The sequence below is a fragment of the Oncorhynchus nerka genome, linkage group LG7 (genome assembly GCF_034236695.1).
Source record: "Oncorhynchus nerka isolate Pitt River linkage group LG7, Oner_Uvic_2.0, whole genome shotgun sequence".
NCBI classification, from domain to species: Eukaryota; Metazoa; Chordata; class Actinopteri; order Salmoniformes; family Salmonidae; genus Oncorhynchus; species Oncorhynchus nerka.
The window spans coordinates 65,231,947-65,245,708 of NC_088402.1; the positions used below are offsets into that span (position 1 = coordinate 65,231,947).

Genomic DNA, 13,762 nt, shown 5'->3' on the forward strand with positions numbered 1-13,762 from the left:
TATTAATCAACCATTCGGATACTGACTGTAACTCCTTATGTAGAATTTCAGTGAGCTCACTGGGTTTTGGTGTTGACATGTAGAGTGTGGAATCATCCACATACATAGTTATTCTAGATGTGTGTAACAAGTGGCAAATCATTTGTAAAAATAGAGAAGTGTAACGGCCTAAGGGAACTGCCCTGAGGGACGCCGCACTGTACATATCTGATGTTCGAGAATCTTTCATTGACGAATGTTCTCTGCGCTCTATTGGATACATAACCCTCCAATCATGTGATGGCAGGTGATGTAAAGCGAGTGAGTTTTTCAATAACAATTTATGATCAATTACATTAAAGACTGCACTGAAATCTAACAAAATAACAAAATACAGCTCCAACTATCATCTTATTATCAATTTATTTTAACCAATTATCAGTCATCTGAGTCAGTGAGGTACAAGTTGAGTGCCCTTCTCTATGCATGCTGAGAGTCAGTAGTTAACTTGTTCTCTGAAAAATAGGTTTGTATTTGGTCAAGCACAATCCTCTCCATATTTATACTAAGAACAGGCAGCAAAATGATTGGGAGGCTGTTAGAGCCAGCATGGGTGCTTTACTATTTTTAGATAGTGTAATTACTTTAGCTTCTTTCTAACGGACACACACACACTCCTTTAGGCTTTTGTCAACGATCCAGCAAATGGGGGTGTCAATACAGTTTGCTACCAACTTCAATAGTTTCCCATCAAGGTTGTCTATACCTGGTGGCTTTTCCACCTTGCCACACTAACTTGACCAAATTCAGAACCGCAATCCTTCACTTTCATTATCAGATCTTTTTTTAAAAAGTATGATGGTTCACTGTAAAATGTTGTCATTTCACTTCAGAGTTTTTCCACTTTACTAGTGAAATAGCCAGAGGTGGGACCAAGTCACTATTATTCGAGTCACATGCAAGTCTCAAGGTCAGAGTCTCAAGTCAAGTTCCAAGTAGAACGGGTCAAGTCCAAGTCATATATTCTAAGAGCAAGTCAAATTGATTTCTCAAGTCAAGTAAAAAATAAATCTATACATGCAACGACTTGTTCCACTACAAATCTTTTTCTATTTATTGAGGCTACGAGACAGCCCTTTTCATTATTTTGTCTACAACACACTTTGATTAGCCTATGTAATTGTAAAATAGGGACCGTGTAGCAGTCGTAAGGGCATGAAACCAGCAGAAGGCAAGGAAGGTTGACGTGCTCAGAGTATAGATGTATTCACAGGTCTTGGTGATCCAATTGTGAAAGCGCCATATCATACAAAATATACAAGTAGATGTATCAAGTATACACGGGCAATAGTCCAAAAGAAATAGCCGTTGTATCAGGCTTAACCTATCATATCTGAACGGACACAGGTAGAGGTTAAAACTTTACAGCCTCCACTTGAGAAACCAAATCGAATCTGTCTAACAGGAGCTCAAACAGGTAGGCCTACATAATATAAGCACTTTGCCCCCAAGACCATACAATTACTCAATTGGCAATTACAACCAATAAACTGATTCTACAATGTAAAAGGCAATTTCCAATGTACAGTATATTTCACTTAATCAGACTTAATGATTATTCATGACATTTCAACACCATTCATACATGGAAAAATCATTTTCTCTTATTCAATGTTCTGACTCCAAAGCGTGCCGCGCAGGCTAGGTAGCCTATTTCTATGTGAGCCTATTATCCACAACCAGAATGACAGAGACATAGAACACAGACACAAGGAACTCTGACATAACCCATGAAATATGAACAAAGTTAACCATACATTGAATTAAATAAACAACATTTCTTCCTCATGAGTCTTGTGAACGTTCATGTGCACAATAAACATTGCTCCCACTCAGAGCGTAAGAAATGGTAGGACTAAATGAAAATGTATCGTAGACCAATCAAATATGAAACAGAAATATCTACGTGTTGCAATAAATGGTATGGGGATGGAATTATGAAACGTAAGCATTTTTTGTAGTATTAGATAGAATATAGATGTACCACATAGGGCCTATGCATTTAAAGCAAGAGCAAACATTTCAACAAGAGAAAAAAGCACTAGCTCACCACCTGACCTGTGTTGACTGCTAGTTTGCTGGTCCAATCAGAGTGCAGAGTGTGCGTTTTACTATCCAACCTGTGGCTTTCCTTGTTATTACCACAATGTTACTGTCACTATAGCCAATGGAAACAGATATTGCTTGGGAGCAAAGCTCTGCAGCATTAGTGAAGATATGATCAATACAAGTGGATGTAACAGATCAAATCAAATCAAATGTATTTATATAGCCCTTCATACATCAGCTGATATCTCAAAGTGCTGTACAGAAACCCAGCCTAAAACCCCAAACAGCAAGCAATGCAGGTGTAGAAGCACGGTGACTAGTAAAAACTCCCCAGAAAGGCCAAAACCTAGGAAGAAACCTAGAGAGGAACCAGGCTATGTGGGGTGGCCAGTCCTCTTCTGGCTGTGCCGGGTGGAGATTATAACAGAACATGACCAAGATGTTCAAATGTTCATAAATGACCAGCATGGTCAAATAATAATAATCACAGGCAGAACAATTGAAACTGGAGCAGCAGCACAGCCAGATGGACTGGGGACAGCAAGGAGTCATCATGTCAGGTAGTCCTGAGGCATGGTCCTAGGGCTCAGGTCCTCCGAGAGAGCGAAAGAAAGAGAGAATTAGAGAGAGCATACTTAAATTCACACAGGACACCGGATAGGACAGGAGAAGTACTCCAGATATAACAAACTGACCATAGCCCCCCGACACAAACTGCTGCAGTAGTTTGCATAAATACTGGAGGCTGAGACAGGAGGGGTCAGGAGACACTGTGGCTCCATACGATGACACCCCCGGACAGGGCCAAACAGGAAGGATATAACCCCACCCACTTTGCCAAAGCACAGCCCCCACACCACTAGAGGGATATCTTCAACCACCAACTTACCATCCTGAGACAAGGCCGAGTATAGCCCACAAAGATCTCCGCCACGGCACAACCCAAGGGGGGGGCGCCAACCCAGACAGGAAGATCACATCAGTGACTCAACCCACTCAAGTGACGCACCCCTCCTAGGGACGGTATGAAAGAGCCCTAGTAAGCCAGTGACTCAGCCTCTGTAATAGGGTTAGAGGCAGAGAATCCCAGTGGAAAGAGGGGAACCGGCCAGGCAGAGACAGCAAGGGTGGTTCGTTGCTCCAGAGCCTTTCCGTTCACCTTCACACTCCTGGGCCAGACTACACTCAATAATATGACCCACTAAAGAGATGAGTCTTCAGTAAAGACTTAAAGGTTGAGACCGAGTTTGCGTCTCTCACATGGGTAGGCAGACCATTCCATAAAAATGGAGCTCTATAGGAGAAAGCCCTGCCTCCAGCTGTTTGCTTAGAAATTCTAGGGACAATTAGGAGGCCTGCGTCTTGTGACCGTAGAGTACGTGTAGGTATGTACGGCAGGACCAAATCAGAGAGATAGGTAGGAGCAAGCCCATGTAATGCTTTGTAGGTTAGCAGTAAAACCTTGAAATCAGCCCTTGCCTTGACAGGAAGCCAGTGTATGGAGGCTAGCCCTGGGGTAATATGATCCAATTTTTTGGTTCTAGTCAGGATTCTAGCAGCCGTATTTAGCACTAACTGAAATGTATTTAGTGCTTTATCCGGGTAGCCGGAAAGTAGAGCATTGCAGTAGTCTAACCTAGAAGTGACAAAAGCATGGATTAATATTTCTGCATCATTTTTGGACAGAAAGTTTCTGATTTTTTGCAATGTTACGTAGATGGAAAAAAGCTGTCCTTTCAATAGATCCAACACTATTGGTTTACACTCTAGTTGGTTGAGTGATAACCTGGCTCAAATTACAGGCATTCGTCACAGTTAGAAGCTTCCTATTGAGAGGACAGAAAGTTGCTAACCAGTCAATGTTCAGGTCACCCATAAAATAGACTTTTCTGTTAACATCACACACTATCAAGCATTGCACACATATTATCCAAATACTGACTGTTAGCAATTGGTGGCGTATAGCAGCACCCCAAAAGAATACGAGGCAGGTGAACACTTAAACAACATTTGACCCTCTCTCATTTTTATAGGAATATGGCTCTGAACATATACAGTAATGACAGGTACTGACTGGTACAGTAGATATATATATATATAAAGTGAGGAATAGTCTAAGAACAGTTGTTGGCACCAGATTGATGCTGTAAAAGTCAACAGGGTTATAGGGTGTTGTAGATAGAACAAATCATGAGTCCATCATTGCTTTGTTTGTTTGCCCAAAGTCGGCTAGTCAGGACGCTAGTTCATTAACCTTGAGAGCACAAGGGTTCAAAGATAGTCAAACGTTCTGAGACACTGAACAAAACCTATGACACTGCTCCTCTGGAATCTTCTGCAGCCGAGATGAACTGGTAAGTTATCACTGCGAGTTCTTCATTAGGAATCAAATGAATAGATCTGAAGAATGTAGTCTGAAGCCACACTTGTTTTAAATGGGCAATCAACAGTTGAAACAATAACAAAGTGAACTCCCCGCCCCTGTTTCTGTAAAAAGCTACGGATGGGGCTGGAGAAATGTAATCAATCTCAAATCCATAGACAGAAATATGGATGGATCATCCATGAGATCAAAATTATGATTTTAACCATGTTTTGAGGCTGTAATATTGGTTTACATTTCATTTGTTTACAAACATTGGAGTAAAAACAAGCTTGTATTTTGGGTTCTGATGAGATACGACAGTTAAACTAAGCTCAAGGCATTAATAAGTAATACAAGTATATTTTTAAATCAATGAGTACATATAATGAATGTATAAGTCCAAAAATGTATGTAGCAACTTCAGATTGCCCCTTTTAAAGTGCATGAATATGACAGAGAGGACCACCAACGAAAACATCAACAATGGAGCAAATGCATCCCACAATAACATTTTAACATGCAGTGCTCAAGGAATGGCATTACTTGAAAGCAACATCACTTTTTTATGATTTGAAGTTTTACATAATTTGTTTACAAAGTCTCCAATGACAACAAAAAACATAAACAATAGGGTAATTGGTCCATTGTTTTGGTTATGATATAGTAAGGCAGTTTTACTGATCTTATTAAGGTATAAATCATATTCTTCAAAATGAACTTGTATATTTCATTAGCTGAAATTGCTGTAAATCTTAGACTGCAGCTTGAATGTTTTCATCTCACTTTGGTACACAGGGCGTATTGTGTATCTGTCCTCGCCGTCCTGCTTCCTGTATCTCTGAGCGTGGAAATGACGGGGTTGTTTGGCAGCTTCACTTCCCCCAACTTCCCTCGCCCATACCCCAACAACCATCACACAGTGTGGAACATCTCCGTCCCAGAAAGCCACAGGGTTAAACTCTACTTCACCCACTTCAGTCTGGAACCCTCCCACCACTGTGAATATGATTATATTCAGGTAAACAGTCCTGAGCAGTAGAGGCTGGTGAAGGGAGAAATTGGGAGGGCATACCTCATTCTAATGGCTACATTGGAATCAACGGTATTAAACATTTGCAAATGAAAGTTATGCATTCACACATGATCATTTATAATAATAAGTTGTGTTCATAGATTAATTATTTATTTATTGCATATGTTTTGCTACCGCTCCATTTATTACATTCCAGCCATTACAATGCGCTCTTTCTCCGGTTTCTCCATCCATCAGCCTCCACTGGTCCTGAGAAACACCCCCAAGAACTGCATGCACTCATTAACTTGTTAGAAATCTGTCTGTGCTCATGTTGAACTAGGTGTTTGCAGAGGCCAATGAGACATTACGTTTCTGTGGCGAAGGGGAGAAAGAGTATGTAGACGCCCCCAGTAACACAGTTATCCTGTCGGCTGGGAACATCATGTCGGTAGTCTTCAGAAGTGACTACTCCAATGAGGGGCGTTTCACTGGCTTTCAAGCATTTTACACCTCAGAAGGTGAAGTAGAATTTTATTTTACCATTACTTTAACAGGGTGTCCCATTGAGACCAAGATCTCTTCCGTGAACACAATTGACAAAATACAATAAAATACAAATATATAAAACACATTGAAGTAAAACAATCACATTCCTCAGCAAAGAGGTTCGCAATCAACATGTTGAACTACCCAAGAGGCACCAGTACATCCAGTTATAGGGAAATCTGTTGATTGTTCCATTCATGGGGTGCAAAGAAACAAAAAGCTGTTTTACCTAACTGAGGAAACTGAAGGAATTTCTAGAGTTAGCCATCCCTGAGACCAGGTATGGTAACTGATATGTTTAAAGGTGTATCATGATGTTAGGTACTGCAGGAGTTTTTGTAAAAGAGCTTTGTAAAGAAAAAAATAGCAGTGAATCAATTGACCTATGAGACTTCAAAGAGAGCCAGCCTACTTCATGGAAAATACTGCAGGGATGTGTATTGAACCGGTAGGCAGTGTTAAAGCTCTATGATAAACTGAATCTAACAGCTTTAATGAAGTGGCAGCTGCATACATATACAGTGCCTTCCAAACGTATTCACACCCCTTAACTTTTATCACAATTTGTTGGGTTACAGCCTAAATTTAAAATGTATTACATTTCGATACATTTTTTTTGTCACTGGCCTACACGTAATACCCCAAAATTTCAAAGTGTAACTGTGTTTTTAGAAACATTTACATAATTAATTTAAAATGAAAAACTGAAATGTATTGAGTCAATAAGTATTCATCCCTTTTGTTATTGCAAACCGAAAAAAGTTCAGGAGTAAAAATTTCACATAATACGTTGCATGGACTCACTGTGTGCAATAGCCGAGCAGTGAATTTCAAACACAGATTCAACCAAATACCAGGGAGGTTTTCCAATGCCTTGCAAAAATAGGCATGGTGAAGTTATTAATTACACTTTGGATGGTGTATGTATACACCCAATCACTATAAAGATACAGGCGTCCTTCTTAACTCAGTTACCAAAGGGATTTCACCATGAGGCCAATGGTGACTTTAAAACAGCTAGAGTTTAATGGCTGTGATAGGAGAAAACTGAAGATGGATCAACAACATTGTAGTTACTCCACAATGCTAACCTAGTTAAAAGGAAGCTTGTACAGAATATAAATATTCCAAATGATGCATCCTGTTTGCAACAAGGCGCTAAAGCAATACTGTAAAAAATGTGGCAAAGCAATTAACCTTTTGTCCTGAATGCAAAGTGTTATGTTTGGGGCAAATGCAGCACAACATATTACTGAGTACCACTCAATATTTTCAAGCATAGTGGTGGCTGCTTCATGTTATGGCTACGCTTGTAATCGTTAAGCACCTTGGAGTTTTCCAGGATAAAAAAGAAACAGAATGGAGCTAAGCACATGCAAAATCCTAGAGGAAAACCTGGTTCAGTCTGCTTTCCACCAGACACTGGGAGATGAATTCTCCTTTCAGCAGAATAATAACCTAAAAAACAAGGCAAAATCTACACTGGAGTTGCTTACCAAGAAGATGAGATGCAATTATTATTAAAAGCATCCCTTATATCCTTATTTTCAGCAATGATGCCAGAGTCAAACAGAACCTGCTTAGGTAGGGAAGAATAGGATTTTGTACACTTCAGTGAATTAACTGTTTCCCAAAATTTAGAAGGATCACCAGCAGAGATGGAGCTTAGAAAGTAACTGGATTTAGCTTTCTCGAGATAAATCTGTTTCTACATTTTCTGATAGATTGCTAATCTGTTAGTCAGTTTTCATTACTTTTGCCTAAACCTGGTTCCTCATCTGAATAAACTCTGAAAGATCAGAGGGTTTGATCTGTTCTTGACTAAATTGTTTAAAAAGGTGTGTGTTTATCCACCAACAGAATCAAGATAGAGGAGAAATGTTCAAGGGTTAACTCTGGGTCAAGAAACAGGAGACTCTGAATAACTCACATTGGTTTAATTCAAGCACAACCCCTTGGGAAACAATTATAAAATATATATATTCTTTAGTAGACGAATGTTGACAATGGTGCTGTCAGACCATTGCTGTTGGGGACAGACTACAGAAGATACGTATATACAGAGAACCCCAAATCTTCAGAATTTTCCTCACAACGACCAACTAGCAATATAAAACAGTAGGTATAATGATCTCAGAATACCCAATTCAGTAGAGGAATCAGGAAAAAAGGCCCCTGACCCGAGATGACTGTTCAGACTCCATTGCCTATATAGTAGTACTTAAATTGTCCTGCGTTGGACCAATATAAATGTGCCTATGAATGTGAAATATAAATTATTACTTCTGGAAATTAATTATATGAACTTCACTTTACTTGTTTTTCTACTTGTATCATCTATACACTAATAATTACGTTTATTCTAAAACTGCTTGTAAACCCCTTAATTATCAATTATACATAATTATGTATACCTGAAATGTTATCAATGCATCCTCAATGACCTGGAACCCATCTTTGAATGTATGTTTGTATCTGCAACCCAAATGTAACATTATTCTTGTAGGTCTATATTAACTGGCTTCTCTCTCCCTGTTCACAGACATCAATGAGTGCCTCAGCACGGTAGATGGGGAGTCTGTGTGTGACCATTATTGTCACAATTATGTTGGTGGTTATTACTGCACTTGCAGGTTGGGATACGTGCTCCATGACAACAAAAGGTCCTGCACTGGTAAGGGTGATTTAAACTAGACAAAAAAAACAGGAAATCCAATGAATGAGGGAGTATTATTCATACGATTTGATTTGTTGGTCTAATACTGATAGCAGTGTTTGTGAACCTATAGGGCCTACATAGTTTAGGCTACATTTTTGATTAATTCATTATACAAATGCAATGCTTTCCTCTCAGCTTGGAATGGTTTCAAACATGAATACATGTATATATTCATGAATACTACAAAGAGATAGCACATTTAATTAGAATTGGCTTTAGACCATTACACAGCTAAAAGGCTTTCCTATCCATACCACTTAAAGAAGTTCTCCAATGTTTCGGAATACAGCACAAAGAAACTGAGGGGAAATATGTCTTCACAAGAAAGAAAAACAATATTGAATGTATGTTTTACTTTCTGAATTCTAATGTCCCCAAAGAACAGAAAATTGGGAGTGTACCTGAGGATAGTCATTTGACTGTCCATTTGTCCTTCACTTATCCCATGAACACAGAACAGACTTTATGTCCATCTCTAAAGATAATTTACAGCACTTTCAGAGCAGGGCACACTGCTGCCACGTGTTTGAAATAAGTACGCACACAGCAGCTTATTACAGCATAGTGGAGTGATTACAAAGTAATTTCAGAGTGAAGAAGCACAGAGCTGTAGAAAGTAGTTGATCTCTGCCAGCTGGCGCAAGGCTAGGTTAATTACTAGAGATTCCTAAGGGAAAAGCTCCCTGGAAAAGGCGTCGAAAATTGATACCTGTTTTCAACGCTAATAGCGCACTGATGCTAGGTAATTAATCACAATTACCGACGTGGACGTGCCTTAAATTGGTATTCTTAGCCAGAGGATAAAGTGACACCACATATCAGGGGATGAATAGACAAAAACAATTATCCGCTTTCAAATTTCTCAAATTATATAAATTACAGCAACTCTGCCTCCTTGAGATATCGATTTGTTGTTGTCTATTACAACATCTGTGTACTTACTAGAGTAATAATTCAGTTTAAATGAGCCCGATTGCTTATGCCAGAAGGTTTTTGCGTCCACTAAAAGATAATAAGGGTGAATTATGACAAGACAATGGAAAGCTTCTCAATGTTTTTGCACTTACTATCCATTTTTATTAACTAGGCTGTCTTTTAGAAGTGCTTCAAATAATGAGAATAAACTGCTTTAAAATAAACAAATAAATACAAACACTGATTTGATCTGTGTCTTTTCCTCTGTAGTGCCTTGCAGAGGTCAGGTGCTGACGGAGAGGTCAGGAGAGTTGACCAGCCCGGGTTATCCCAGTCCATACCCCACAATGAGTCATTGTAACTACACCATACTCCTACCAGAGGGATTCAGAGTGCTACTGGACTTCCAGGAACCGTTTGACGTAGAGGGCCACTCGGACGTCCCCTGTCCATATGATGTCTTGAAGGTCAGCCGGTGCATACTAGCGTAGGGCCATCCTTTAAAGTAACCAATCAAAGACACAAGGGCTGATGAATACACAATGTATTCCTACTCATGCTCTAGAAGCAACTTGTCTTTGTCTGCTGTCCCCCCTTGGAAGATGTATGGCCTTGGAGTTCCTGACCAAGTTTTCCTTCTCTTCCAAGATCTTTACGGAAGGACAAGAGTACGGACCGTTCTGTGGAGCATCTCCTCCTGGCAAGATAGACACGGGCAGTTACCAAGTACATGTCTCATTCAGGTCGGACCTCTCAGGGAAAAACAAGGGATGGAAGATTAAGTATACCAGCTTGGGAGTTCAAAAAGCATAGTAGAACTTAAATCACATGCTATGCCAATGTGATACCTTGTCTGAAATCTTTGATAATCCACATGATATAAAAGGCCTAATTCAACAAGCAAACTCCAGTGTTAATTACATAACACTGTAAAGGGCTTACTGTGAATTTTCCAGTAATTTACAGGAAACTATTGGCAAGTAGGTTTCCCTTTCAAATAGAGCATTACCCTCTAGTCATAATTAGATAAGTTAACTTCCCATCAATCAAAACATTGACTATTTTTTTTTCCAGAGTGGTATCTTACGAATCAGGTTTGAGGAGTTAGCAAGGTAACTTTGGCCAACTCTGAGTTCAACTTGGTATAACCAGTCATACGAATGTGGCTCACCCTTTAGCCAGGTACACTTCTATGGCAATGAATCCTTAACCTGCTCTGGGGCAGGCTAACTAAGGGCTAACTCCATTTACCCTGAATTACGTTTCTGTGCCGCAAGTTAAAAGACCAATGAAATCAGATTCCCTTGATATCGCAAAAATATTGTCATCATCACCTTCATTGAAGAAGATAGTAATGACAGAATGCATTTGAAACTTCACACACATTAAAACTTTTGATTGAAAAATAAAATGATTATGATGAAATTATTTTATTGATAGGAGTGGGGAAAAAAGGTGCTCATGCATTGATAACCACACCAAAGACGGCATAAACAATAGGTAATAAAATCCTGAGTGGATCAAGCGTACTTCATAGGATACCCCTCTGGTATTGTTTTTTTAGAGTTTACTGTAATCGTGAGCAGTTCTTTAACTTACATCCTGCAGTACTACATTCCCCCAGTACTACATTTATTTTTGAATGTTGTTTGTACTCTGGCAGATGGTGAAATGGTGTATTTATCACGTGCTTTCTGTTGCTTAGTTTGATAATTAGTAGTGTGTGTTTGTGATTGCTGTTGGGGTTTTCAACCCCCCTATCCCCAGGATGTTGTTGTTGGACTATTCTAATCTATTCTACTCAATTATATTCTATAATGTGACTATGAAGTCAGTGGTAGCTGTGCTGTTGTTGCTGTTCAGTGTTGTGTCTGTGGGGTGAAGGCTGAGGATCCCAATTTCCTTCAGGTCCGGTTCAAAGCCCTAGAGGAGAAACCTGAGGTCCTCTTGAAGATCCTAATACTTCTGAAGGACATACTGAATGCCAGTGAGACCAAAGTGAAGGCTCTGGAGACCAAGGTGGAGGCTAATCTCCTATGAAGATTATGAATGTGATGCTACAGTAGCAACTTCTGTCCTGTTGTTCCCCCAGGCATCTTCACAGCTTCAGTCAGGGCAGTCTACTACTATCCCAGACTGTAGCTTTAAAATAATTTTGTTTAGAGCAATCTTTGTGTGCCTGTACAGATGCAGAGGTCAGAAGAAAGACTAAACAATATAAGTGCAACAATGACTTGGAGACAGACTAACAGGACTCGTTGAAATGGGGTGCTGTCATGCAGTACACTGCCAAGCAGAGGAGAACAAAATCTTACGGATCAAAGCACATCAGCACCCTAGACGTGTCCACTTTTACCTAGACTTCAATGAACATCCAATGTTACTGCAACAAAGGCCCCAGAGTTTTACCCGATCACATGACCTTACAACAAAAAACTCTCATATCTATAAATGAGTTCCTCAAAGAGATGGTCAACATCTCAATAGCTAGTATAATAACTAAAGAGACACTGGTCATCCTTGCGGGACACCTCTAAATAGTTCCAATGCATTCAGATAAATACCCATATTCACAATTTTGCCCTCTGGTTTCTGATATAACATGTACCTCCCAAATAAAAATACTGCCGTAATACTGTCCTTGTAATATCCAATGGTTTTCCGAAGGTAGCAGATATTGTAGTGACCCTCAAAGCCAGAACTTCACAATTACTATATGCAAACAGTTACTCGGTCTGATATTTTCCACACAAACAGGCACTCGAAGCATTAAATTAATGCAGTAAAAGTAGTTTAAAAGTCAAATCAGCTGCTGCTATGTCTTCCGTCTAAGAAGCAATGATTTGTCGTTGTTTAACCTTCATACAATATGCATTTATTCTTCGTGCTCCCTAGCTACTCATCTATAAAAACTGATATTCTACGGTGCTTCAGTCTGATGAAATTGCCTGTTCTCAGACACTTTAGCAAGCAGCTAAGGGATGGGGCTAGATAAATGTAATCACTCAAATTCATAGCTACAACTATGGATGCAGGAATTAACCATCTCTATTCTATGAGAACAAATTAGTTGTTTTAAATCATGTGAATCAAAGCAGTGTGTTTTTAAATACATTGTTTACAGAAAAATGTGTAAAACAATTAAATTGTGGGTCGCAATAGAGTAAGACAGTTGAATTGAGCTCATGATGCATTTATCTTTTCAATCCACAATCAATGGCTATAGGCTATCATTAACTTAACAGTCCAAAAATGGATGTAGCAATCCCAGATTGCCTCTTTAAATGAACTGCTATTGTTGGAAGGAGAGAACTGTAGTTCTCACAAATTGCTTCTAGCATGAGCCTAACTTTATCATTTGAAGGCCAACAGTTTCTTGTGATAAGCTGCGTGAGTTCTCATGGACAATGACCCATCAGATGACATTACCTTGACATTTAGAAGAAAAGGATCTATTGTGCTTGAAGGCCTCCTTTAAGTCACTCACCTCATTTCAGACCTCACAAATGCCATAATTGTTTTGTTTAATGTCTACCACTAAAGAACATGGTTGAAAGACTTGGTTTACATTCAGATTGATAGTTGATGCAAAACAAAGGGAAATATTCTGAAATAATGATAATAAAATTAATATAACCATATTAAATTCCCAATCGAAACCCCCCAAAATGCTGAGACACTTCACACACTGCTTACATGTCACTTCTGCTCATTCCGGGAACACTGGTTAAGTGGAGGTAATGTCACAGGAATTGCGCACGCCATAAAACCCATCAACTGACTGTCCAGACACATACAGCAACAGTACATAGCCAGTCACCTCTTTTCCCTCACACCCATCATTATTCCTTTACAATTGTATCTTAGGGCCAAACAATGTACACGCCATGACATATAAAATAACTTCATTGAATATCAACAATCCATAACGTTTTTCTTCTGGACCAATATATCGACGATACGGAGAAGAGTATCTTGGCATCACAAGCCGTGAGTTAAGTTGACCATTTAATGGTGGATCAAATGTCCTATCCTTCCTCTAGTCTTCCTGAGGCAATCCTCTATATCTTTTAGCTCATTAAAAAACACACAGCATTACATCCTTCTGTCCATG

At 39.4% G+C, this 13,762-nt stretch overlaps 1 protein-coding gene across 1 annotated transcript; it reads left to right on the forward strand.

The window, feature by feature from the left end:
• Window positions 1-4,356: 4,356 nt before the first annotated feature.
• masp2 (MBL associated serine protease 2) lies at window positions 4,357-12,795 on the forward strand. The gene is made up of 6 exons (XM_029664537.2): window positions 4,357-4,442; window positions 5,249-5,471; window positions 5,809-5,986; window positions 8,557-8,688; window positions 9,919-10,115; window positions 10,297-12,795. Exons 1-6 carry the CDS (start codon window positions 4,435-4,437, stop codon window positions 10,459-10,461), a joined length of 903 nt encoding a protein of 300 aa, XP_029520397.1. The 5' UTR covers window positions 4,357-4,434; the 3' UTR covers window positions 10,462-12,795.
• The last annotated feature ends 967 nt before the right edge of the window (window positions 12,796-13,762 follow it).

Coding starts and splice junctions, on each gene's coding strand:
- masp2 (XM_029664537.2), top strand. Junction 5,472..5,808: donor GTGAATATGATTATATTCAG/GTAAACAGTCCT, acceptor ATGTTGAACTAG/GTGTTTGCAGAGGCCAATGA. Junction 5,987..8,556: donor AGCATTTTACACCTCAGAAG/GTGAAGTAGAAT, acceptor CCCTGTTCACAG/ACATCAATGAGTGCCTCAGC.